General features: G+C 43.6%; 1 protein-coding gene across 2 annotated transcripts in view; it reads left to right on the top strand.

Moving 5' to 3' along the window:
• LOC144987124 (uncharacterized) overlaps nt 1-26759 on the top strand; it is a 319301-nt gene that overhangs the window by 5138 nt on the left and 287404 nt on the right. The window contains exons 2-3 of one of the 2 annotated variants that reach the window (XM_078936194.1): nt 11038-11598; nt 13607-14921. The exons of the other annotated variant lie outside the window; for it this stretch is intronic. Of the exons in view, the coding sequence (XP_078792320.1) occupies nt 11038-11598; nt 13607-13626 (581 nt within the window). The 3' untranslated portion in view covers nt 13627-14921. Of the gene's footprint in view, nt 1-11037; nt 11599-13606; nt 14922-26759 lie in introns of those variants that run through there. 2 annotated transcript variants of the gene reach the window in all.

Raw genomic sequence — 26759 nt, 5'->3', positions numbered from 1 at the left:
ACTAAAAATAAAAGTCAAAAGCAGAAATGCTTTTTCATTTTCAAAATGAAGCTGCATTTTTGACTCAAAATTAAAATGAAAAAGCAATGTGATAAAATGCTTTTTCATTTCCTTCCTTAACACAGCTTATTCTGTCACTTAATTAAAATGATAAAGAAAATGGTATTTGACATTTTATTTTCAAAAGTTCTCTGGTAAATGTGTAGCAAAATTCATTTAGAAATGTCTAATTTGACTATTAAAACGGATTATTAGAAATGTTTTTTCATTTCCAAAAAGTAACTGCATCAAATGACTCCAAATTAAAATGAAAAATCAATATTTCAAAATGCTTTTTCATTTTCTTCTTTAACATCGCTCATTCTGTGTCATAATTAAAGTGAAAATGCAAAGAGGGATCATATCCACCTTGCAAAATCTGTAGCAATATTCAATCCCAGTCAGCATTTCCAGAGGGAGGCGGGGCAATGACGTCAGTGCTCACTCGGTGTGGTTACATGCTCTGCGCGAGCCAAGCATGTCTGATCATTGCAGCCGGAGTCTTCGTGTTTGTGTAAAGTGAAGGGAAGGGAAAGGTGCTTTGTAACATTCAACGCTCCGGAGGACGCTTCAGACCTCAGTCCGTCTGACTGTGTCTCCTGGAAAAACCCAGTCTATAAGCAGAAGAGTAGCTTTGAGGCAGCTTTTGAAGTGCTGCTTCGGGCAGTCCTGAGAAACCATGCAGTCATGTGAATTTGTGTTTCCAATCGTGTCCAGACAAAATAAAGGCTGAAGTTTTTCCTACATATTTACAGCCAAGATGCACATTGTGGCATTATGCCTGCAGTACAGAGTTTAAATGCATCAGAAGCTTAATGTTGTTGTTGACACGGATTAGCCTGATCCTAAACCCTTCTCCTGAATCTTATGTTTTTTTATTTTAATCGATACAATGATTATAAATCTGTTTTTTATTTTTTCCCTCTCGGGTTAACGCAGAACAGCAAACTTTCAGAATCGGTCAGAGAGAGATGGAAAACTGCAGCCTGCAGCGCAGCCGCCATCATGCCTAGAAGCTGAAGCAGAGACTCTGTAGGAGAATCTCTGGGAGGAACTCAAACACGGAAACATGAGTATCATGTTTCACCCTTACATTGACGTGTTCTCCCTACCATGACAAAGGTGGATAAAGGTGGAAAGATTTCATGTAATCCATGGACACCAGTGAAGATCACAAATCATTGAAGAAAAAAGGTTCAGAGCACTGTCTAGTGGGTCTAGATGACCCAACTCCCAATGCTAAGAGCATGCTGGCTCTATTTCCATGTTCATAATTTTGTTGTTTGGCAAAGGGAAGGTTTCCCTCAATCTTCTCTGATTACAGTTTCTTTTTTTTCCTTTTTTTTTAACTTGTCCTGTCCAACAGCTGGGCAGACAGACGAGAGCTGAGGGCCTCTTGTGTTGGACAGATTTTACTTTAACAAGAGGGGTTATTAATCTTCTGACAAACCAAAGGTATGTCTGAATAAACCCCTTTTGTAATTGAGGCCAAACTTTATTAATTTCAATCATGTCTGAAAATCTTTGGTGTTGGACCGGACGGAAAAGGAAAGAGGGGAAGAAGAGAGAGGGACCCTAGAGAGAGGGGGGGGGGTAGGGGGTGATAATAGGAGGGGAAGGGGGATAAGACCATGAAGCAGCATACAGCAACAAGTTTACTGGTTGTTAATCATTATGGTAAGGTTCAAATGCAGTACAAAAAGGGCGGGGCCCGTCCACACACACACTCAAATGTTATAAACACACCTGCTAGCTGCAAAAATGTCCACCTGTCGACATGTACACAAAACAGATAGTGTTCACACACGCATACTTATGCCTTAAAACCAACTAGTGTGAAATATTTCAGTCATTCAGTCATGCAAGCTATTAGTGCAAAGGTGAGCTAACACCTGTGCTCAGGTGAGGTTTTATGTTCTTCTAAAATGGATGGTGGAACGTGAAAAGAAGGAGGGAGGGTGCCCAGCCATCCCCACCCCAAGACCCCCACCGCAGCAGCAGCGGCAGCCGGAATCCCCCCAACGCCACACGGGAACCGGCAGGGAACAACCGCCGCCCGGGCGACCAAGCCCGCCACCCAGGCCAGGGCCAGCAAGGCCGCCGCAAGGCCCCCAGAGCCAGAGGCCAGGGAAGCACGGAGGGAAAGAGAGCGCCGCCCCAGCCCAACCAGGAGAGCAGCCCCCCCGCCGCGCCGGGAGAACCCAACGCAGAGCCCCACCGGAGAAGGACGCCCACAGCCCCAAACGAGCACCCCACCACCACCCAGGAGTTCCGGGCATCCCCCCGCCCCAGGGGTACGAGCCAGGACCCCCCAAGGGAGACCCGCTCCGCACTCCAGGCAGCCATCCGCCCGGCCCACGGTTGGTCCAGGGAGGAGCGAGGCAGGGGGCCCGCCGCCCCCGCCCAGGAGGGGGGAACCCCAGGGAAAAAAAGAGGGCCCACAAGGGGTGTTATAAATATGGCCCGACCAGGCTCGGCCACAGTTGGAAATTTGGCGGGGCCCAGCACTCAGGAGCAAGGACCAGAACCCACCCCCCAGGGACACAAACACCCCCGGCTCAGATGTAGTGTGAACTCCCCACCGCGCGGAGAGAGCACCGCCGGGCCCAGGAAGCCGGCACCCCGGGGACACGGCCGCCGCTGCAAAGGGGCCCGCACCCCCCACCAGGGAAGAGGCAGGGGACAGATGGACCCAGGTCCCACCTTCCTTGCAAAATGTGTGTGCGTGTATGTGTGTTTGAGATGGTGTGTGTGTGCATGTGTGTGTGTTTATGTTGGGATGTATATATTGAGGGGGGAGGGGTGTGTGTACTAAGGGGGGTGCAGTTAAAATTGGCGGGTAGGGCACTAAGGGGACATCTCCTGATTACTCACAGTGACGTCCCCTCACCCTCCCCACCAAGGGGCCCTAAATGTCTAAGGTGTGGTTAAAATTGGCGGGTAGGGTGCTAGGAGGACATCCGCTGCTTCCTGGCAGTGATGTCCAAGCACCCCCCCTACCAAGGGCCCTACATGTCTAAGGTGCAAATAAAACCGAAAGAGGGGGGGCCCACTCCATACGGCAACCATAGGAGGGGGGCCACTGCCTAGTAAACCCCCCCCCAAGGCTCATCGCAGGCTAGACCCCCCACCCCCTCACCCTAATATGAGGTTATATGAGGAAGGGGGTAAGTTGGGGACAGCTGATAGACTGTCCCCCGGTGGTCAAACAGCTGTCCCCCGCCCCCCCCCAGCAAGGGGGCCAGGCCCACCCAGCCCAGGGGCCCCACCCCCGGAGGCGCCGACACCCCAGGCCCAGCACCACCCCCCCCCACACAGAGAGAGAGGAGCCAGAAAGCGCCGCCCCCCCCCGGAGCAAGCCCAGGCCCCCACCCCCAAACGCCGGCCCTAGAAGAGCTCTGGTCAGGCCTCGACGGGACCGAGGCAGCCAACCGGCCGGGGAAACCGCCGATGGCCTCAGCGGAGACCCCGACCCGTCAACCCCCCCTGCCCCGTACCAATAGTGGACCCCCCCCCTCCCCCAGAATGCCCCCCCACAGGTCAGGGCCGACAAGACCCCCCACCCCAACCCCCCCCAGACCCCGCAGCCGAAGCGGAGGACACCCAGAGAGACCGGGGGCCCCAAGAGGGTTGTCCCTTCCCGCCCCAGAGCCAGGGAACAGCACAGGCAAAGGGACCACCCCCCACACCCAAGCCCAAAGGACCACGCAGCGCCCCAGCCCGCCCCACCCAGGCGCCGGACCCGATCCCCCGACCAACGGAGCCCCCAACAACCCCCGCCAGGCACCGGAGGCCCCGACCCCCACCCCGGCCCACGGCAGAAGGGCAAGGAGCAGCGACGACCAGGCCCCCCCCACCCCCTAAGTCACGGAGTTAGCTATGGGAGACCAGAGAGACCGAATTCTTTCGAAGTTACTTGAACTTTGGGCTGACATTTTTTCCAAGCTGATATGATCAAGCAGCAGATTTCTGTGTTGACTTATGTTTATATTTTTTTTTGCTTTTCCAATTTATTTAAATAGTTTTTTTAGCAATGCAAAGAGTTATGAAAATGATAGAGCCTAATCCTCCTTCTACATCGATGGCACTCATGTCACCAAGCACACAAAGTGACGGTGAAGCTGTGATTGAAACCTTAAGCCAGACTGATAGATAAGCACATACCTGCTGCCAGAGAGCCTGGACAGGCGTGCAGAACCAGAGTGCATGCATGTAACTGTCGAGTAGATTACTGTCACAGTGCTGACAAATGTCTGAGTTACTGAGACCCATCTTGAACATCCTCTGTCCAGTGTAGTAAATTCTGTGAAGAGTTTTGAAATGGATTAGCTGCAGATTTGGACTTTTTGTCATTTTAAAGGTGTTTAGACAAAGTTCTGACCAAAAACTTTCATCTGTGCTGATGCTCAAATCCGCATCCCATTTTGTTGTCGGAAGTGAAATATTGTTATCTAAATTGATTACAGTTTCTTGCAATGCTTTGCGAGTCGTATTCAAGTCAGTCAAGAGGTTTGGTTCTGCACTCTGCTGTGTCTGTGTTCCAATTCTTTGATTTTATTCTGTAATTGCTGCTGTTTATTCACCTTTTGTCGTTTTTTGCTGTTGGATAAGAAATGATGCTACCTCTTAAAAAGGCCTTTGCACAGTCCCACAGCATGAGGGGGGATGTATCGGGTGATTCATTCAGATCTAAGTAATATCTTAGTTCAGTTTTAATGAGAGTAATGAAATCTTTATCGTTAAGAAAAGAAGCATTCAGTCTCCACTGTCTAGAGGTTGACGTCATGTCTATATCCCATTTAAGTGCAAAAGGGGCATGATCTAAGATTGTGATCTGCATTATTGTTATTTCGTCAATTCTATGTATTTCAGCTTTATGTGTAAAAACAATCGTCAAGTTGTGAGTATGATTTGTGCCTGTTTGAGTAGAATGTGACATTTCTGTCATTTCGAAATTTAGATCTCCACACATCCACAAAGCTAGACTCCATAGACAAAGATTTAAGGGTTTTAGCCATTTTGGATAAAGGAGATGTAGAAAAAGAATATCTGTCCAGTTGTGACATTATACGGTTAAAGTTTCCCCTATGAGTAGAATACCAGAGCTATGCTCTGCTATCATATTAAAGAATGATTTGACAAATCCTGGCTGATCCTCATTCGGAGCGTATACATTTATGAATGAAACTACAATGCCATCTATTAGTCCGTTTACTAGAATGAATCTTCCCTCCCTGTCTTTTTGTACTTTAGTTTGTACTGTAGTTTTACTGATGTTTTTTTTTTGTAGTAGTGCAATTTGGCACCTATAATGTTTGACCTGAAGTAATATTTTTTTCCTTTTGAGTGCCACCAAGACCCTTCACATTAAAGCTTATTATTGTCAGCGCACCCATGGTTAACTTAAAATGAGTAAAATAGCAAAACACTGTGTTGGAGGCCGAGGCAGCCATCTGGTACACGTTGCAAGCAAACTACTATAAAGAGGTATTGAAAAAAATAAATGAAGTTAAATATAAAAAGATTGTAACATTACTGTACAATAGGGTTGGGCGATGTCCCCTAATTTGGCCGTTGACGATGTTTGCTGTCAACCATCGGGATGGACGATGACATCGTCGGGGGGGGGGGGGGGGGGGGTATTTTTACATTTTTCGTTCTTATATAACTGCTATTCGTTATTTTGCTTTTTTCCTTTTATTTCCCAACTAATGGTTAAACCGCGATGATCCAGTATAAACTGAGGGAAGTGACTTTTACAGAAAAAGTAACAAGCAAAATAGAAAAGAAGTAGTCCGCTCCCGCACTTAACTAGCGAAGTGGACCGGCGGAGGGCGGATTTACACTTTATGTTTGATGGGAAGGGGGGGGGGTACATGAGGCTCGTGTGGGAGATTTAAGACTGCGATCCGTCCCGCAGCTCTAGGGGTACGAGCTATCAAACTCAGAACCGGGTCTAAGTTGTGTCTGAGCACAGTTCGGATCGTCAGCAGACACACAGCGGTTTGAGCTTCAAAGCAGAAATGTCGCTCAGTCCTTAGAAAACATTCAATCAATCACGTGGATTTGTGTTTCCAGTCGTGTCCCGACTAAATAAAGGCTGATGTTATTCACAGGATGCAGCGCCACCCAAAGCTAATGTTGTTAGCCCGTGTTAGCATACTGCTAATCCTGGCTCCGTTCAGAAAAAGCACTGACCACACGGATTAAAATTCAAATGATGAGCGAACAGGTGTTTCATAATAACCGTAACATTATTAAAAGCATGTTTAGAAGGTCATCTTGTATTTTACCGAGCTGACATGTCAATGCATATAGCCGCTCGGCGCTGTTATCGTTTTGTATTGAATTGTTACCTTCAATAAAGTTTGGAAAAAAAGCCGCTCGGCGGAAGTTGTATCCTCTTCCGGTTTTCAAACTGCGCATGTGCGAATACTGCGCGTGTGCGAATGATTTATTCCGACCGAAATTGTGACCTTAGTGAACGTTTTTATATTCTGAAAACATTTTTCTGGGCCCATGTACACGGTTGGATTCTAATCCGACCATTGATCCCATCAGGATATTTTGTACATGTAACCGCGGCTTATGGTGTCGACGCGCAACGTGGCGGGGGCGTGGCATCACGATGGTGGTCTCTCCATCGGGATGTCAGTCACCCATCACGATGGACGATGATATCGTCCATCGGCACAACCCTACTGTACAATTTCTTGGATCCCTGTGAGAGTAACATCCAAATATAGGAAAAGTAAAAAAGCTCTGTTGTCTTTTCAAGTCCACATAACATAATACAAGAGTGGGTTTAAGTCCCTAGCCGCTTTAAATTAGTGGCACCAAACACAGTTCAACAGGTGGCTGCGTTCCCCCCATAAAAGAGATAAGAAAGTTAAAGAAAAAAGTGGAGTTCGCATTCCCGCAGACAGGTGCTCATGCAGGCGACACAAGGTACATCAGATTAGGCAAGGGGGAAGTTAAACAAATAATAGTTCAGTTTTGGTCGCATTTTGCGACCAAAATTTGAGAGTGTGCAACTAAATTTTACATCCAGTCGCACATGTGCTACCAGTAAATTTGCCTCCCCCACTCTTCGTATTTTTAATACATCAAACGTAGAAGGGGCATGTCAATGATCAATGAAATAACCAATGAGACGCGAGCGCACACGCACGCAGGCAGACGCACACACTCGTGCACATATTCATGAAATGCGAGCACACACACGCATGATACCTGTCTGTTAGGCGGCCAATGCATGTGAGAAGAATAGGGAAAGCCACTGTGAGTGGCTAAAATGCGTGTAGGGGGAGGGGCCTAGAGATAATCAAGCGCGCGTAAACATCTGTGGGAAGGAAACGGAGACAAATATCCTCACAACCTGATATGTGCGTCTGAGCTATGAGCAAGTGAACTATTGATTCGTTCTTCCGACCTGCGGCTAGTGTACCAGTTCCAGAGTGTACAGCAGGGGTTTCAAACTCACGGCCCCCAAGATGATATTTTGCGACCCCCGCCTTAATATGAAAAAGTTCAATTTTAATGCGGCCCGCCAGTTTGTATGAATGACACTTTTTCATTGTCGTGCGCAGAGCTGACCAACCAATCACAGTGGAGTATATGACTCTTGGGGGGCGTCACAATGACAGGGTTTGAAAGCAGGAAACCTGACCGCCCCCTCCCCGGACCACATGAAGGAGTTCCTTACTTTCCTTTAGAAAGTATTTATTCGCTCGTAATTTTCTAAATGCATGCAGTCCGTGCTGAACTTTTCTCTGGGTCGCACAGACCCGGAGGAAGGTTTAGGGTTTTGGTCAAGCGGGCGGTGGCGTGCCACCCCCGACTACAAACGGTTTATGCACGGCTGTTAGGGCAGCACACCGCTCCCGCGGGAGTCGGGTCAGCTGAGGAGAATAAATGTCCCACACCTACATGCGTGACAGCTAACGGGGCTTGAACTTTAAATATGTGCGAGTGACAAGATTTAGTCTTAGACACACTGAAAACACGTTGGGGAAAATGCAACGATAGACGTGTTTAAGATGATCCAGCGCTGCGCCTGGGTCGTTGGGGAGACCAGGCAGGGGGGAGGGGGGGGGGTGAAGGTGAATGAAGGACAACAGGAAATTGGAGTTGTCCTTACCATTCAATTTAGTTTTAATATTCCTCTCCCCCCTTAGTATGATCTGTGTTATTATATATTTTAGGATTATTTGAATGTTTTATAATGGATGTAGCCTTTTTTTAATCAATTGGTATTTTAAATTATTTTGATTGATCACTGAACTACATAAACCATCAGGACACATGTCCCATAATGCATTGTTTTGTAGTCACCAGGGCAGCTTTAAGTCAGTTCAGTACTAAATTTCCAGCTGAGTTTGCTCAGGTAGGGGCCTTGCTCCCACCCCTTTCTCCTGATATTTTTGTTTTGATTGACAAGAGATGTTGGAGCAAAAACAAAAATACACGTCTCACACCAGGTGATCTGTGCAGCGTTGAGTCCACCTGGGTGATCTCAAACACGCTCATTGCGCATCTTGGCTGCACCTATTTGGTGTCACCAACATACATTTCCATCCGTTTTCTTTACTTGTTTATACTGTCATGACAGCGATGCTTTTGTCAGTTTACCTCGTTGTTGCATCTTCAAAAGTGCAGATTAAAATGTGACACTGAATTAGAAACAGCACATTGTAATCCCTGCATCTATTATTAAAGTATTTATTAGTAATACAGTGGAAATTAGTAGATTTGGTTAGCATGTTGATTTACGGTATGCACCCCTAAATTTTCTGGTTGTGCCCCTAAAATTTTCAGTTAGGGGCCACTGTGCTCCTAGTGAAAAAAGTTAGTCTGGAGCCCTGGTGTTGTAATTTCCCTTTGGAGCTCGGCGATGGTAGTCTGACCACGTAGACAGTCCGCCTTTCACATCTTCCATGTCCATTTCCATCTAGGCCAGCTCCGCTCGCACAGCTGAGGCATTGCTAGCAATTTCGGCTTGCACAGCCTGTAGTTCAGACCTGAGAGCTTCAAGGTCTTCTGACAGCGCACTCTTAAGTTCGTCTCTGGTAATTTGCGATATATCATCCCTCAGTGACGCTAGAATCTCGGCTTTAATGTCCTCACCCTGGACCGAGCTTTCAGGCTCGATGTCTTTTATGGTGCGCTGCCTCGCGGTTCGTGCTAGCTTAGATGCAGCGTTGTCAAACTTGTTTTTTTGTGGTTTCTCTGCCATAGCACTTTGGTATAAGGTTATGTTGGTTTCTTCAGAGATTAAAATTGTTTAAGGCGGGGTTTACACAACATTTGCCAGAGAAGTGGCCACGTTGATCCAGTCTAAACTGAGGGAAGTGACTTTAAAAACAAAAAAATAGAAAAGAAGTGGTCCGCTCCTGCACTTGATTAGTCAGGTGGACCGGTGGAGCGAGCGACTGTGTCTCTAGCAGAGCAGACAGACTTACAGTTTTGTGCTTGAGGGGAACGGGGGATGCTTTGTTACGTGTGGGAGACTTAGGACTGTGACCCGTCCCGCCGCTCTACGTGAACGAGCTACCGAATTTAGGAAAAGCGGGTGTCCCGGTAAAAGTGTGTGTCGGGGGAAGAGCTCGGAGCGCCAGCTCACTCAGCAGCTGTGGGGCGGTGTAAGCTTCAAAGCAGAAAGGCCGCTCAGTGCTTAGAAACCGTTCAAACAATCACATGGATTTTTGTTTCCAGTCGTCTCCCGACAAAATAAAGGCTGTTATTCCCACATATTTATGTGCAGCCAGGATTGCAGCCTTTCCTGCATGAATTTATGTCCATGCTAATGTTGTTAGCCCATGTTAGCATACTGCTAACCCTGGCTTCTTTCCGGCTCCGTTCTTCAACGCAACCCTAATTTAGGATTTATTGAGGGCCACAAAAATCTTCCCGTGGGCCGCCATTCGCCCCCGGGCCACAACCACCACCACTGAGTGTCTGACTCCCCCCATAAGAGATAGGGTAGGGCAGTGTTTTTCAACCTTTTTTGAGCCACGGCACACTTGACAAAAATCCTGCAGCACACCAGCATTTGTCTGTTTTTTCTAAAAGTTGTAATAAAAGTTAAAAGATTTAAAAACTGTTTAATGTGTGTTCGTTGTGGTTTCAATGCATTTAAGAAAAAGACTAATTGTGCCCTGAGACGCTGTCACTTTCACCTAATGCATCATGGGAGACGTAGTGCAAACAGCTGCCGAATGCAGGTAGACTCGCTTCTCTGAGCTTCATAGTTTGTTCACTTGTTCCATGGTCTGACACCGGATCCCGCGGAAAGCTGCATCGCTAAAGACAAGCATTAGCTGGTATTTTTGTTGGAACTTAGCGACTTTATGAACAGAATCAGGACAAAGAAGTAAAGACTTTAACCACTTCTGATTGGTCAGACTAATGACATGTGATTAAACCTCCAAGACTGATCGGTGGAGACAGTTAAATGGGCGGTACTTTTGCGAAAACGTCTGAAGCTATAGCTAAATCGCGGTACCGTCATTCTTATCAAAATGTCTTTAATAGAATCAAATAAACACAAAGAAAAAAGTATTTTATGATCTTTCATATTCCTAACTACTCTGTGTTTCATCTGGGCCTGTTTGGATGAACAAAGCTGATATCCTGGAGATGGTAAATGTTTTTAGATCAGTTAATGAGGGCAATTTCACACGGCACACTTGACCATCTTCCACTTGAAAAACACTGGAGTAGGAAACACAAGATCAATGACCACCACCTTATTACTGTAAAAGATGAGTTTGTCAGTGTGGGGAGTGTGTGTTTATTAAAATGTATAGTAACCTTTTTTGAAAACTTATGAGTTTCTTTAATTAGGTGTTTAACCTACTGAAGACTGAAAGACTGACATCACCCCTAACTGTCTTATCTGTAAAAGAGAACCAAGACAGACTATTTCTTGACAATACACATGCACTGTATACCTTAAAAGTATAAATTTTTTCCTTTTTTGTCTTTTTGTCCCTACAGTCCTCACTCAGCATGATGCGAGTGAAGAGGATCTGTGCAGCCAACAGAGCAATTTAAGAATGGAACACGGGGAACAGGAATCTCCACAAATTAAAGAGGAACATGAAGAACCAGTACTTCCACACATTAAAATGGAAAATGGAGAACCAGAAACTTCACAGATTAAAGAGGAACATGGAGAACCAGAAACTTTGCAGATTAAAGAGGAACTGCAGGAACGAGAACCTCCACAGATTAAAGAGGAACAAGTGGAACAACAACTTCCACAAATTAAAGAGGAGCCAGATGAACTATGCATCAGTCAGGATGACGATCAGCTTGATCTGAAGCAGGAGACTGATACCTTGATGGAGATTCCTACTTATGAGGAAGATGAGAACAGTGAAGCAGATCTAAACAATCAGCAGAGCTTTAATGTAACTGATAGTCATGATGAAGAAGAAAACCAACATGAAGAATCAACATCAACTACAGATGAAGAGACAGACCCACAGAACAGAGATCAGAGGAAGAGAAGAGACAGAAGTCATGTCCAAAATGATGACAGCTCTCACATGTCAGGTCAGTGTGACTCTGATGTTAGAAAAAATCCCAAGAAGAGAAATCTGGGTAAGAAATACAAACAATCTAAAAAAGAAGAGACCTATACCAGGTCTGGTAATAATTCAAGAATAATTACTAACCCGTCTGACTACATGGAAACTGGGTCCGATGAAAGCTGTTATATCTGTAAAGAATGTGGTAAAAGCTTTTGTAACAAATCTCTGTTGAGAATTCATGCAAGAATCCATGCTGAAGATAGATTTTCTTGTAAAGAATGTGATAAAAGATTTAGTTACATATCTACTTTTAAAATACACATGAGAACTCACACAGGAGAAAAGCCTTTTTCTTGTAAAGAATGCAAAAAAAGTTTTAGTCATATGTCTCATCTCAAAACACACATGAGAACTCACACAGGAGAAAAGCCTTTTTCTTGTAAAGAATGTAAAAAAAGTTTTTGTGATGTATCTACTTTCAAAACACACATGAGAATTCATACAGGAGAAAAGCCTTTTTCTTGTAAAGAATGTGATTCATGTTTTAGTTGCAGATCTAGTCTTAAAAAACACATGAGAACTCACACAGGAGAAAAGCCTTTTTCTTGTAAAGAATGTAAAAAAAGTTTTAATCAAATATCTCATCTCAAAAGACACATTAGAACTCACACAGGAGAAAAGCCTTTTTCTTGTAAAGAATGTAAAAAAAGTTTTAATGAAATATCTCATCTCAAAAGACACATGAGAACTCACACAGGAGAAAGGCCTTTTTCTTGTAAAGAATGTGATTCAAGTTTTAGTTGCAGATCTAGTCTTAAAAGACACATGAGAACTCACAAGACTTTCTCTTTACAAACAATGTAATAAAGGAGTTAGTGTAAACTCTAAATTCTAAACTTTTCTGATAAGAGTTCGACACCTCAACCTCTACACCACAGTCAAAGACTTTATCTTACAGGAGGGAAAAATCTGATGGCCTTCATACCATATTGATGAAGTAACTTCATTAGAGGGAGGCACAAGTGAGTATTTAATGTGTAGAAATGAAGGGTTCCACAAATTTATTGTTATAATATGATATTCTTACTTTCTAGGAATTCCTTTTAGGTTTTCATGTTCTCTACATCAGAAGGAAAAAAGTAACGGATCAATACATTTGAATCTTTGTGTAATGATATTAGACAAAGAGTTTTACTGCAGACAAAATATGTGCAACTTTTTCACAAAATGAATTGTTTTAGATGTACCTGCAAATAGAAATGAGTTGTTTGTTTTTATTCATTAGAGCTAATTCTTTAATGTCTTCGTTTTGGTTGAAATGTTTTTTATACATCTTTAATTCTAACACTTAATGTGATCAGTGTTGAGGTGAACAGGGGTTCCGTGTGGTTTTCTATGATCTTTTCATTTTGCATTACAGTGGTTCTATTATATTGTCTATGTTTTTGTTATTATGTATTTAATGGATTCTATATATGCATGTATATTGTACTGCAGAAATATGCTTGGTTCCTGCCCTCAGTAACAGATAATATGTGCCGAGGTCACCAGCAGGCCTGTTTGTGACTTTTGGTCTCTGTTTTCTTTCTGTACTGGAGTGTTTATGGAGCCACGACACCTGCAATGCAGACTAGACAAAAACACACCATTCTAATGACGTATTTTGTATGCTTTCGTCTTCGCTGACTGAATAATAAAAAAAGCCTTTTTGCCTTGAGGACAGAGAGAGCGGACAGCCACAGAGCCTAACAGGTCGTGTTTTTCCACCTCTCCCCTTTTGCAAAAGGTTTGAAAATTCATGCAGACTCTTGTGTGTCTTTTCATTTCCCAACTGCACATTTCGTTTTTATAAAGTTACTTAAGTAAATGTAACGCTTTGCTACCCACCTCTGGGTATAAATTCCTTTCAGTTAGTCTCTTCTGGTCCTCCAGACTCCTCAGACATTTTCTCCAATGATCACAGAGTTTATTGATGCTTCAAAAAACTGGAAACGTATAAAAGGCTCCTCGTTGTGTTTGTGTCCCTGCAGGCTCCCCCAGCATTGGATGACTGAAGAGGAAGATCTCTGCAACCAGCAGAGGAACTTCAGAGTGGAAGAAGAGGAACCAGAACCTCCACAGATTAAAGAGGAACAGGAGGAACCAGAACCTCCACAGATTCAAGAGGAACATGAGGAACCAGAACTTCCACAGATTAAAGAGGAACAGGACGAACCAGAACCTCCACAGATTAAAGAGGAACCAGGGGAACTCTGCATCAGTCAGGATGAAGATCAGATTGATCTGAAGCAGGAGACTGATACCTTGATGGAGATTCCTACTTATGAGGAAGATGAGAACAGTGAAGCAGATCTAAACAATCAGCAGAGCTTTAATGTAACTGATAGTCAGGATGAAGAAGGAAACCAACATGAAGAATCAACATCAACTACAGATGAAGAGACAGACCCACAGAACAGAGATCAGAGGAAGAGGAGGGACAGCAGTCATGTCCAAAGTGTGGACAGCTCTCACATGTCAGCAGGTCAGTGTGACTCTGTTCTTCATCTTCACACTATCGGTATGTTCACTTCAACAACGGTTCTATCTTGAGCTTCAAGTTCTCCAAACATGCAGTCCATCAACAGTGTGTCCTGGAAGAGTCTCTTCTGTCCCTTCCAGTTGAAAAGACAGAAGACATTGTTGGTCAGTGCAGCCGACAACATTCTTCAAATCATATGATCTTAGTCAGTCCCTCCAGCTAACGACAAACAGGAAACCTTAACAGATCAAAGAGAAAATTGTTAGCAGATAAAAAAGTACAATCTGTTTTGTTGTCTGTGGTTCTAAGTTTGTAGTTCAGTTCTTTTCAGCAGATTTCTCTGTCAAACCCAAAATCCATCTAAACCTCTTTGATGACTCCATGTCTCCAATTCCAGACGTTGATGGCCTCCATATCATTTTGATGCAGTAACTTCATTAGAGGGAAGCACAAAGGAGTATTGAATGCTTAGAAATTAATGTTTCCCAAAAATTAAAAAAAATTATTTGGTTGTTTTGATATATGATTCCCTGCAGGACGTTCTTTTTCCCAACAGCAGTTAGACTATAGAATGACACCGTTTAGGACTCCTGAAACTACTGCTGGATGTACTTATTTATTTATGATGTGTACTTTTACTTCCTCTTTTTATTACTATTTAAATTTTTAGTTTTTCAACAAGTTTTTCTAACTGCTATATTTCTTGTTTGGCTGCTGTAACAACTGATTTTCCCTCCGGGGATCAATAAAGTCTTGTCTTGTATTATCCTGACTTTCTTGGACAGCTTTTTTAGGTTTTCATCTTCTCTAAGCCACAAATATCAAAAGCAAAAAAAGATCAATACATTTCAATTTATTTGTAATGATAATAGACGATGAGATTCACTGCTGACAAAATATGTAAAACTTGTTCACAAAATGAATTATTTCAGATAATAGGAGTTTTTTTCAATATTGGAGTTAAAATAGATTTCATATTAGAGTTAGTTAGAGGGGCGGCCGTGGTGCAGCAGTAGGGCGGTCGACCCATAACCGTAAGATTTCAGGTTCGATTCCCGCCTTGCACGCCCATGTGTCATAGTGTCCTTGGGCAAGACACCAAACCCTACCTTGCCTCTGGTGGGAGGCTGGTGCCAGTGTTCGGCAGCGGAGCCGCCATGTGTGTGTGCATGGGTGAATGGGACTGTGACTGTAAAGCGCTTTGGGTGAACGGGTAGAAAGCGCTATATAAGTATATGTCATTTAACATCTAGTAGAGATAGGTATCGTTAAGATTTGATCTAATAACTCCTCTTAATCTGCTGCTTTTCACTCTGGTACCTTATTAGTATTCTTATGGATATTTTCTGATGTAAGTTTACACTAAAATAAAATGATCAATAAGTACTGTTAAGATTTGTCTATCCTGCCTTTTTGTCTTCTGTTTTCTTTATTTATGCTCCTGAACATTGATTTGGAGGATTGTTCCAGGTAGGATCAACTCCATAGCTGCAGGGGGCAGTATAAGGAAAATGTGAATCCTAATCTACCAGGTAGGTAAATGGGAAGAGGTGTTTAACTAGGTGACAGTGTGCAGGTGGGGGTTTTGTCTGGTAGTCATGGTGAGCTGAACAACAAACATTTCAATGCTTGGATGACTTCAGTGATGCCATTGGTATGTTAATTTCAATTTCATTTATATTCTGATATTTGTGGGAACAATTTTCAACAAGTGAAATAGTTAAACCACACAATATTTGCAAAAGTTTAATATAACAGTACCGGGGATCACATCCCACCTGAGCCGGGGGTGTCCGTGTTCCTTTGGTGTGGGTTCTGGTCCTTGCCCCTGAGTGCTGGGCCTCACCAAATTTTCGACTGCTGGTAAGCCTGGTCGGATCATGTTTACAACACTTCTTGTGGACCCCCTCTTCTCCTGGGTGCCCTCCTCCTGGGCGGGGGCGGCTGGCCTCTGCCTTGCTCCTTTCTGGACCAACCTTGGGCCGGGTGGGTGGCTGCTGGAACGCGGGGCGTGTCTCCCTTGGGGGTTCTTGGCTCGTACCTGGGGTTGGGGCGGGGGAATGCCCAGAACTCCTGGGTGGTGATGAGGTGCTTGTCTGCGGCTGTGGGCACTCTTCTGGGGCGGGGCCCTGCATTGGGCCCTCCTGGAACGGCGGGGGGGCTGGTCTCTATCCAGGGAGTCAGTGCAGCTGGATTAATAACAGAGTGACGTGTGAAAACTTAGATGATTTAGTTAAAAGCCTTGCAGCAGCGTTCTGGAAAACCTGGAGCCGATCTAGTGTTTTTTTCTCTCTTAAACATGTAAAGATGGAGTTGCAGTAATCAAGACGAAATGAAATAAAAAGGTGGATGAGTATCTCCAACTCAGAACGCAACACAATTGGACTCAGTTTTGCAATGTTTTTAAGACGATGTTTAAAAGTCTGTCCAGGAGTACATAATGGTCAACAGTGTCAAAGGCTGCGGTCAGGTCCAGTAGCAGTAGCACAGAGCATTTTCCTGCATCTCTCTGCATCAGGATGTCATTAGTGACTCTGAGAAGGGCTGTTTCAGTGGAGAGAGCTCTGTGAAAACCTGACTGAAACTGCTCAAAAATGCCATGAAGGCAAGGCAAGTTTATTTGGATAGCACAATTCGTACACAGAGTAATTCAAGGTGCTTCACAAAACAGAAAAATGCATTAAAATCACAATACATCATAGAAATAATCAACGTAAAATTTACTTCAAAAGAAAAGATCAAATTAGAAAATTGATTTAAAAATAAAGGAAGTTAAGGAAAGAAAAGTGCAGATAGGACCTTTCAGTCATAGACACGGCTAAACAGAAATGTTTTAAGTCTAGATTTGAACATGAACACAGAAGAGGCCTGTCTTACGACTTCAGGGAGGCTGTTCCAGATTTTAGCTGCAGAATATTGAAACGCTGATTCCCCTTGTTTAGTTCTGACTCTGGGAATCAACAGGAGGCCGGCCCCTGAGGTCTTCAGAGTACAAGATGGTTCATATGGCACTAACATGTCAGAGATGTACTTTGGTGCTCGGCCATGGAGAGACTTGTACACAAGCAGAGCTGCTTTGAAGTCTATTCTTTGAGGTACAGGGAGCCAGTGCAAAGACCTGAGCACAGGACTAATGTGATCATACTTCCTGGTTCTGGTCAGGACTTGAGCAGCAGCATTCTGGATGTACTGAAGCTGTTTTACAGCTCGTTTGGAGAGGCCGGTGAGCAGGCCGTTACAGTAGTCTAACCTACTGGAGACAAATGCATGAGTAAGTATCTCCAGGTCTGGCTTTGACATTATGTTTTTGATTTTGGCAATGTTTTTCAGATGGTAAAATGCTGCTGATGTTACTGACTTGATATGGCTGTTAAAGTTTAGGTCAGAGTCCATGATTACCCCTAGGTTTCTGACTTGATTTGAGGGTTTAAGAGACAGAGAATGAAGGTAGCTGCTGACACTTTCTCTTTGTTTCTGTGGGCCAAAAATAATAACTTCGGTCTTGTTTGAGTTTAGCTGGAGAACGTTGTTCTGCATCCACGGACTGATCTGTTGGAGGCAGTGGCTGAGTGAATCCACCGGCCCATATTCACCTGTTGTCAGTGACACATAGATCTGAGTATTATCTGCATAGTTGTGATAAGATATGTTATTACTGCGTATTAACTGCCCTATTGGTAGCATGTAGAGGTTGAACAGAAGGGTCCCAGGATCGATCCCTGGGGCACACCACAAGTCAAGGCCATGTAGTCTGAGACACAACTCCCAATTTCAACAAAATATTTCCTGTCTTCTAGATAAGACTTGAACCAACTTAGGGCAGATCCAGAGATGCCAACCCAGTCTTGGAGTCTGTGCAAAAGGATCCCATGATCAACAGTATCAAAGGCAGCGCTCGGGTCTAGCAGGATTAAGACAGAGACTTTGCCATCATCAGTGTTCAGGCGGATGTCGTTGGTTACCTTGATAAGAGCAGTTTCTGTCCTATGATGGGGTCTAAAACCTGACTGGAAAACATCAAATGAATTGTTTAATAAGAGAAAGTCAGTGAGCTGTTGATAGACAACTTTTTCAAGGACTTTTCCTAAAAATGGCAGATTAGAGATAGGTCTGTAATTATTCAGTACAGTGGAATCAAGACCGGTCTTCTTCAGGAGGGGTTTAATGACTGCAGTTTTTAAGGCCTCTGGAAATATTCCAGATTGAAGAGACATGTTAACTATTTGAGTAATTGATGGCAATACACTGTTCAGGACAGACTTTAGAAATCTAGTGGGTAACACATCAAGGCAGCATGTAGACGAGCTCAGACGGGTGATGGTCTCTTGGACAGTTTGGTCAGTGACAGGTACAAAGTGAATCAGCTTAGAGTGAGTAGGTGGCTGTTGGATAGTTATATGTGTTGTGGAGTTGATGGCTTTTTTAATGCCCTGAACCTTGTCAATAAAAAAAATGCAGCAAACTCATTACATTTAGGTGTGCAAACCAGTTCTATTGGTAGCTGGGTTGGAGGGTTAGTTATTCTGTTTACTGTTGTGAACAGGACACGAGAGTTGCTGCTGCAACTTCCAATGATTTCAGAGAAGAGAGATTTCCCTTGTTCTGCATAAGATCTGGTTGTAAGCGTAACTCCCCCTTATACATTTCATAATGAACCTGGAGTTTTGACTTGCGCCACTTTCGCTCAGCTCTGCAGCACTGTTGTTTCTGTGCCCTTACTAGATCATCGTTCCTCCAGGGAGCTTTCAATCTATGTTGTCTCAATTTAACTTTCATAGGGCAATGGCATCCAGAACAATCAAGATGCTAGAAGTAACAGAATTCAGCATTTCATCAACATTGGCACCAGAGGCGTTTTCAGGGTCTATCATTTCTACAAACTTTATTTGTCTCCTTTGGACAACTGCATGGCCAGGCGGTGGTTTGGGAGCAACAGACAGGTCAAAGAATACACAGAAATGATCAGAGAGGGCGACATCAACCACACTGACATTGTAAATATTAACCCCCTTTGTGATGAGCAGGTCCAGAGTGTGCCTTCTGTGTGGGTGGGGCAACTCACATGCTGAATTAGATTAAAGGTTTCAAGGACACCATTGAGCTCTTTTGCATTTCTGTCATTGACATTATCAACATGAACATTAAAATCACCTGTAATGACTAGACCATCAAAGTCTGTGCACACAACTGAGAGCATTTCAGTGAAATCATCAATGAAACTTTGGCTGTGCTGAGGAGGTTTGTACATGACTATGCAGAGTAAGGGAGGAGTTTGTTTTAACACAATCTTAAAGGACACATACTCAAATGATGAAAACACACCAAATGATAGTCTGCGGGTTGAAATATTATCTCTAAACAGTGCAGAAACGCCTCCACCCTTTTTATTTTCTCGTATTTCCGATTCATGTTTGTAGTTAGGGGGAAGTTGATTCGACTAGAACTATGTTTCCTGTCTTTTTGTCAAGCCATGTTTCAGTTAATAATATAAAATCAAGATTAAAAGAAGAGATAAGATTATTGATTAAAAATGATTTGTTGCATAAAGATCTGACATTGAGTGCAGCAAGTTTGAGCTTAGTTTCCTTGGGACTGGTCAAAACCTTCTTGCAAGGGATGTGAACTAGATTTCTTTGATTGGACAGTCTAACTGCCCTTTTTTGCATTCTACGTGGTGCAACTACAGGTATAGCACCAGAAGGAAGCTGTTCATCACAGGGCCCCAGTTTGACATAACCTTTCCTAGGACACTGGGGGCCCGTTTCATCCTAGCTCTGGGGGATAGCACATCTAGAGGCGCGCAGTTGAGGTCGAGTTGAGGGTAGTTTGTGTGATGGACCAGGAGGAGCGGGAGCTGGACGGGATTTGGGTGAACGACGGAGGGGGCGTGTTGAAGGGGGTTTGGATGGTTTGGACTGTCCAGAGCAGCTGTATGTTGGTCAACAAAAACCTTTTCTAAAATTTTGGACATGAATGGGAGATTAGAAATAGGTCTAAAACTGCTCAAGATGGAGGAGTCAAGCCCAGGCTTTTTAAGGAGAGAAAGGACGACAGCATTCTTAAAGTGCTCAGGGACTTGACCTGACAGCAAGGACAAGTTAATTATTGACAGGACACAGGGACCGATGGACTGGAAGACATCTTTGAGTAGAGATGTTGGCAGCACATCAAGAGAGCAAAAGGATGACTTCATTGTACCAACTACTCTCACTAGCTCAGGGAGAGAAACACGTGAGAAGGTGTCTAAAATCACAGCCCGAGGTGATCATCCTTTAGGAATTAAAAAAAAAGACTTACAAAAACCACAATCACTGCTGTATGATAAATACATTTACTCTTTATTTTCTGTCAATAAATAATATTAAATATCAATAAACCCTTGATTGTAAATGATGGATCTAAAGTTGAAAAGAAGTCAAAGTGCTGACTCAGCACAGATCAAAGGAGACACAGATGATTTCCTGGAATGAAGAAAACATCAAACATCATGATGTGATCTGGAACTGAGCTGTTCTTCAGAAGATCCTCCCAAACATGGAAACTGTTGCTGCAACACGTGAAGGTTTGGTTCTGTTGCTAGTGAGATCTGATGGATCAGAACCAGACTCCTGTCAGCTGGAACTGGGGCTTCTTCCAGACCATGACATGTTGTTCAATAAAATTCATTCCAAAGTGTGACTGATTCATGAAGTGGTTCCTTGAGCCGTGAGTTTTGCCAGCAGCAGGAATCCCTGAGAGTTAGGAGACAGTTACTTTATAATGTGGAAATGAAATGTTATTTTTATTGAATTATCAAATGGAGACTCAGCTTCAGGTGATAAAAAAGGTTGGTGCTATTTCCAGTTTTAGAAAGAACATGCCTTCTGCACAGTTTGCAGTGAATGTTACACATTTCTGTCAGTTTTTAATGAACTGAAATACCTCCACACAGGAGACGACATTTAATATATGACAACATCTTTTTAGCGGCCTAATTAAAACACCATTTTACACAGAAATACCTTAAATGTTTTATCATTTTCTTTGATTTATTTAAAGAAAATAGCATCAAAGTAATTTCTTGGTCTGAACACGTCTTTATTGTCGTCTAACTTTAAACTCCAATTCAAACATGCTGACAAAACAAGGACAGATTTCCTAGAGATTTCCTAATTCTGCTTCCGTGTGATCACATGAAAACAGTCCAATGTTTTGGATTCTTCTTCTTCTATATCATTGACATTAAAGCTGCAGCTCTGTCACCAGGAAACAACATGTGACAGGTCCCAGATTTTGGTGGAACACCGTCTCTGTGATGCTACAGACGCTGCTAAAACACAGTGGATTTCATTCTGTTCTATGGAGAAAAGACTGTTTGATTCATGTCTGATGAATTCATCTTGGAGTATTTATCCTCCACGTCTAGAAGTCCGCTCCATGAAAATCCTGTCCGACTTTAAAGCGGTCCGTGTTTCCATGGTGACAGAGGGAACAGCTGGTTAGCATCTTTCTAACTTGACTGAACTGAGGGTTGGGGCTTCCAGCAAAGAACCAACCTGAGAGCAAATGAACATTCAAATCCTCCACAAGCTAAACCCCATCAGCGTTGGATTGCTGCTGACAGACAGACTTCATTGATGGCATCTTCCGTTCTGGACCTGACGTTTAGCACACCATAGCTGGATTCCAGAGCGCTTTATCAAAGCGCCTTAAGCCCGTTTGGACTCTGGCGCTCCACGCGCTGGATGAATAGTGGCGTTTGGAGGAAGTGCGGCTGCGCAGTCCGTCACTGAACACCGTCACTGCCTGGACCTCTTTCTGGGTCCTAGTGCCCTAAAGGTTACAGCTCCTGGTTACACAAGAAAAAAGTCCATGTCACTTGTTCCATAAATGGATACAACGCAGCTTGGATTTCATCAAGAGTCTTTTTAAGGTCTTCGTAGTCTTGGGCTGTGTCCGAATTACCGCCCTAACCCCTAACTACTAAAACCCTATATAGTGCGGCACTATATAGTTCTCTATATAGTTCTCTGAATTTTCAAAGCAATTCGGACACCCGTGCTCACTAGTTTTCTCTTTCGGGTGTTTTCAAATGGCGCTCGGCACGAAAACAAAGTGGCGCATTACCGCCACCCCCTGGTCTGGAGGGGAACTACTTCTATTTAACGCCGAGAATGACACCCATTTGTCATAGTAAAAATATAATAAATATAAACATTTTATGAAGACTATTTATGAATCTGCTGTGTTCTGATCATGGAAAACGTGGCGGATTTATAAATAATAAAATTACAAACAAATTGGTGTAGATTTTATGTATTAGTTGATAAATAAACCCTCAAGTCATTACTCCATGGCAATATTTATTTTTGTGCCGCTGAACGATTTACGGGCTCTTGCGAGGAAGCATTTTTTTTCTGTAGTTTTCTCTTCTACCTTACTGAAAATAGCTTTATATATGAATCTGTCCGTGTTCCTGGCAATAATTCGACCGTTTTTCGTGAGATCAAACCAAAAACGAGCAGATATGCAGCATCACAGGACAGCAAGGAGGAGAAGCAGACGTCTCAGAAGATTTCCTCTGGATGCCCTGACCAGACAGAATAACTTGTGAGTTAAACTTAAAGTTTTTTTATTAGTTCAATTTAAGCATTTGTTACTAATTGTGCTCAAGGTTACACAGTCTGCTGGGTAAGACTTTTTAACATTATTTTTCAAACACTGGACTATGAACTGTATAGTCTAACTACATGAAACACTTGTGAGATCAAAGTTTAGTATTTTTTATTCATAGTCAAACCATATCACTTGTTTTAAACAAAAATACTTTAATTTTTAAATATTTATATAAAAATCCAAAAACCCCAGCCAAAAAAAACCCACGAGATTTTCCAGCATTTATAAATACGTCATAAACTAAAATTTAAGACATCAGAATAAAATGAAACATTCAAAAAAATCAGATTTAATTTTCTCAATGAAATAACTATTTTTCTATTTTACAGGGTCTTCCACGTCTCTACTGCTTTGCCAACATAAAGGTGTCTGTCGTGGCCCTTCACGCTGACGGTCAGTCCGACACAAAACCAGACCGGCAGACACGCAGATCGGTTGACCCGCAGGACCATTGAGCATCTGGTGGAGCAGCTTCGGGTTCTTCACACTCTGGGGGGTGTACAGAAGAGTGAGGTCCTGGTGTTTCTTTTCTGGCTGGCGTGTGGCACATCTTACGGTGTGGTAACCAGGGCCTTTGACATGCCACGGTCCACTGTAAGTGACGTTGTCCACAGGACGGCAGACCGCATCCTCCAGCTGATGAGCAGGGTCACCCAGCATCCAGTGGGAATGAACTGCCATTAGTCACCTCAGGTTTTTTAGCAGCTCGCTGAGTCTTCCACCTTCCAAAAGGTCGTAGGGAGCATTGATGGCTGCCACTTAAGAATAAAGGCCCTAAAAGAAAATGCAGCTTGTTATTTTAACAGGAAGCTTTTTTATTCCATTCAACTGCAGGCTGTATGTGACTCTAAGCCAAATTTAGAGATATTTTTGTTGGGAATCAAGGATCAGTCCACAGTTCACAGGTTCTACGTAAAAAGCCCAATTTATGTAAATCAAACATTACCCACCTGAAGGATCCTTTTGGGTGATGGTGGGTATCCCTGCATTGCTCATCCCATTACGCTGCTGACACCCTACAGGGAACCCGTGAGGAATGTGGTTGAGGCCCGTTACAACCAGGGCACTCTCTGTGGTGGAGAGAGCATTTGGCATGATAAAGATGAGGAGGAGAGCAATATTCCTGGGGGCACTGGAAGTAAAACCAACCTTTGCAATGAAAATCATTGCCTGCAGTTCAGTTCTGCACAATCTGTGCATCAGCGAAGGGGACTGCTTGGAGCCACAGATGTTGAGCCACACCAGGAACCAGTAGGACGGGTAAAGTGGCGTCCGTCTGCGAGGACAAATCTCTGCTTTCCTTTTAGCTCCAACTGTGACACACATGACTCTAGAAGACCAGGATTATTGTTAAGATGTATAAAAATAAATGTTAACATATAAAACGAAAATGTAAATATGTACATTTGATATTTATATGAAAAGTCTTTTGAGATTGTTAAAAATGGCTCAGATTTAAATAATACATGTAAATTATTCATTTTTATTACTGCATTTATTAAACAAATTGCAAAAACAACGACGACGTTACATTTTGTGAAGAATATTTTAAACTCAGGTAAGCTTAACAGACCCTCCTGTCACTCTTTGTCCCTTCGTGGTCTTTCCTCCTCTCCTCTTTCAACAACAACCTTTACCCCAACATGACAACGATTACAGTTTAATGATAAATAAATACAAATCTGATCAAGTGCTCTTAAGGCCTGTTCACACCGGGACGAATTTCGCCGGCGATTTTCGCCGACGTTTAACGCCTCGTGACTAAACAAAGGGCACCAACGAGAGTGTGCACACCGACGCGAAAAAACGCCACGCGTTAAAGCGTCAAAAAAAAAACCCGCCTCGGGTTCGTTTTTTTTTTTCGACGCGTCGCGTCGAAATCTACTCGACCAATGAGAATGGCGCTTTTGCTCACGTGTCTGGAGCTTCTGAAGTTACAGTAAAACACAACTTGGGGGCGCTCAAACACAAAACTGCCTTGCTGAGCACACATACCGTCGAAGAAGTTAGACGCCAAGTAGCGTCTACACTGCCGCGAAGCAATAATGACGGACATTCTAAAATATCCCCGAACCAAGCACCAGTTGGAGCTACTGGTGCTTGAAATATTCATGTTTTCTTTGTTTGATTCTGACAAGCGCGTAAATACTTGCTCTCTTCTTCTGAGTGAAAAGCGACTTTAAGAAGCGTAAAGTTGCGCAGCGCCACCTTGTGTACAGGAGTATTTCTGTTTTGCATTAAGCGCCATCTAATGTCAGGGAATGAAATTGCATGTTCACTCCACTCATCGTCAGCGAAAATCGCCTGGGTGTGAACACAAAAAACGTGGCGAAAAACGCTGGCGAATAACGCCTGGCGAATATTCGTCCCGGTGTGTACGGGCCTTTACTCCCATCCGGCACGAGCTTGCCTGATAACAAACAGGCTATCTTTCTCCATCCATAGATGGATCAGATTTTCCTTATCCTCGTCAGTCCCTACATATATAAACACATTTAAAAAAGGGGTTGATAACTTATTACTACGGTTAGAACTCTCTCATTTTTTGATGTAATATCAACAGCGTTTGTTTTTAGCATTCGGCGCTAATTCGCGCTAGCGTTAGCTTTAGCATTACCGAAATTGATGAGCTTCAAAACAATGTAGATAGTCGATTGAGGAATATAACATATTAAACACATCATCTTACGTATTTACAAATATGTTTTACAACAGATACTTGATACTTTTAAATATACTTACATTTTTAAGTCCTCTTTCTAGCGCAACCGTCCGCCATCTTCGAATAATTTTAACGCAGTGTATTGTGGGTCACACGCAATGCATTCTGGTATGAACGCAGTGCATTCTGGGCAATATTTGCCGATCGAGTGAGCATCGATCCACACTGGTTTTTCGTAGAGAATTCTGGGAAATTTCTAGTGCACGTGATTTTTGAACTGTAGATTCGGACAGCACTACAAAATGGCGACCGCACTATATAGTGCACTATATAGGGGTTAGGGCGGTAATTCGGACACAGCCAAAATTATTAATCCAGCTGCTCTGCTCACTCGGGTGCCGGTGGACCGAGTGAGCGTCGGGGGGCATGAAGCGCTCCTTCCCTGCATCTCCCTCATGAGGGGTGTAAGAAAGGGGAGAACCAGCGGGGCTGTCCCAATCTTATTTGTGAAGAAATAAAGTGGAATTGAACATCACTGACAGATGTGCACGAGCTTGAAAGAGCTTCCTGACTGAGGAGCTGCAGACTTTCTCCTGCAGAGCAGCAGCTGACTTCACCATCGTCATGGGAACACAGTCTGCTGCTGCTTCTGGAAACGTCTTCAAGGCTGTGGTGGGACTTGTTGGTCTGGAGGACAGATTCTCTGAGCAAATGCTGCTTCAGCTTCAAGCTTCAGCTCTTTTCTTCTGGCAGAGCTTAGAAGAAATGGAAACCTCCTTTGTTCTGACTGTTTGCTCCAAATCCCAGATTCAGGAATTCCTCCAAGAAGTTCAGCTCAGAGATCATCAGCAGAGAAAAGCCTGAAGTTCTGATGGAAAATGACAACAGAACATGATCAATATTATTGATCCACATGGAATCCAGAAGAAACTCTGAGGTGAAGACATGAAGACACAAGCTTCAGAGACATGAGGAGAAGTCAGAGTGGATTCATTCTGGACTTTCTTCTCACATCTTCTCTTCAGAACATCTTTGTCTTTGATCCTTCAAATCTTCTGAAATCTGATCATCCATGGATTGTTTTTGTGGGATCAGATCCAGAGTTGCTGAAAGTTCTGCTGCCCTCTGCTGGTCAAAGTGTCCAAACAGCAGAGAGGAGATTCTCTGGGATTCATTGGAGTCCAGATTCTCCTGGATCCTTCCCTTCCTGCAAACATGTAGCTACCAGACTCCAGCTGTTCTGCTCAGAGACTCGGTTCTCTTGTGTGGAGCAGCAGGTTCATTCTAACAGCCACAGTTCTTTTTACCAAGTGGGTTGTGGCAAAATCTCTACATAAACACTACA

This window comes from Oryzias latipes, chromosome 2 (assembly GCF_053564925.1).
Source record: "Oryzias latipes strain Hd-rR chromosome 2, Olatipes_Hd-rR_3.1".
NCBI lineage: Eukaryota > Metazoa > Chordata > Actinopteri > Beloniformes > Adrianichthyidae > Oryzias > Oryzias latipes.
Note: the sequence above shows the minus strand (reverse complement) of the source record. Positions and strands in the feature narration are given on the sequence as shown.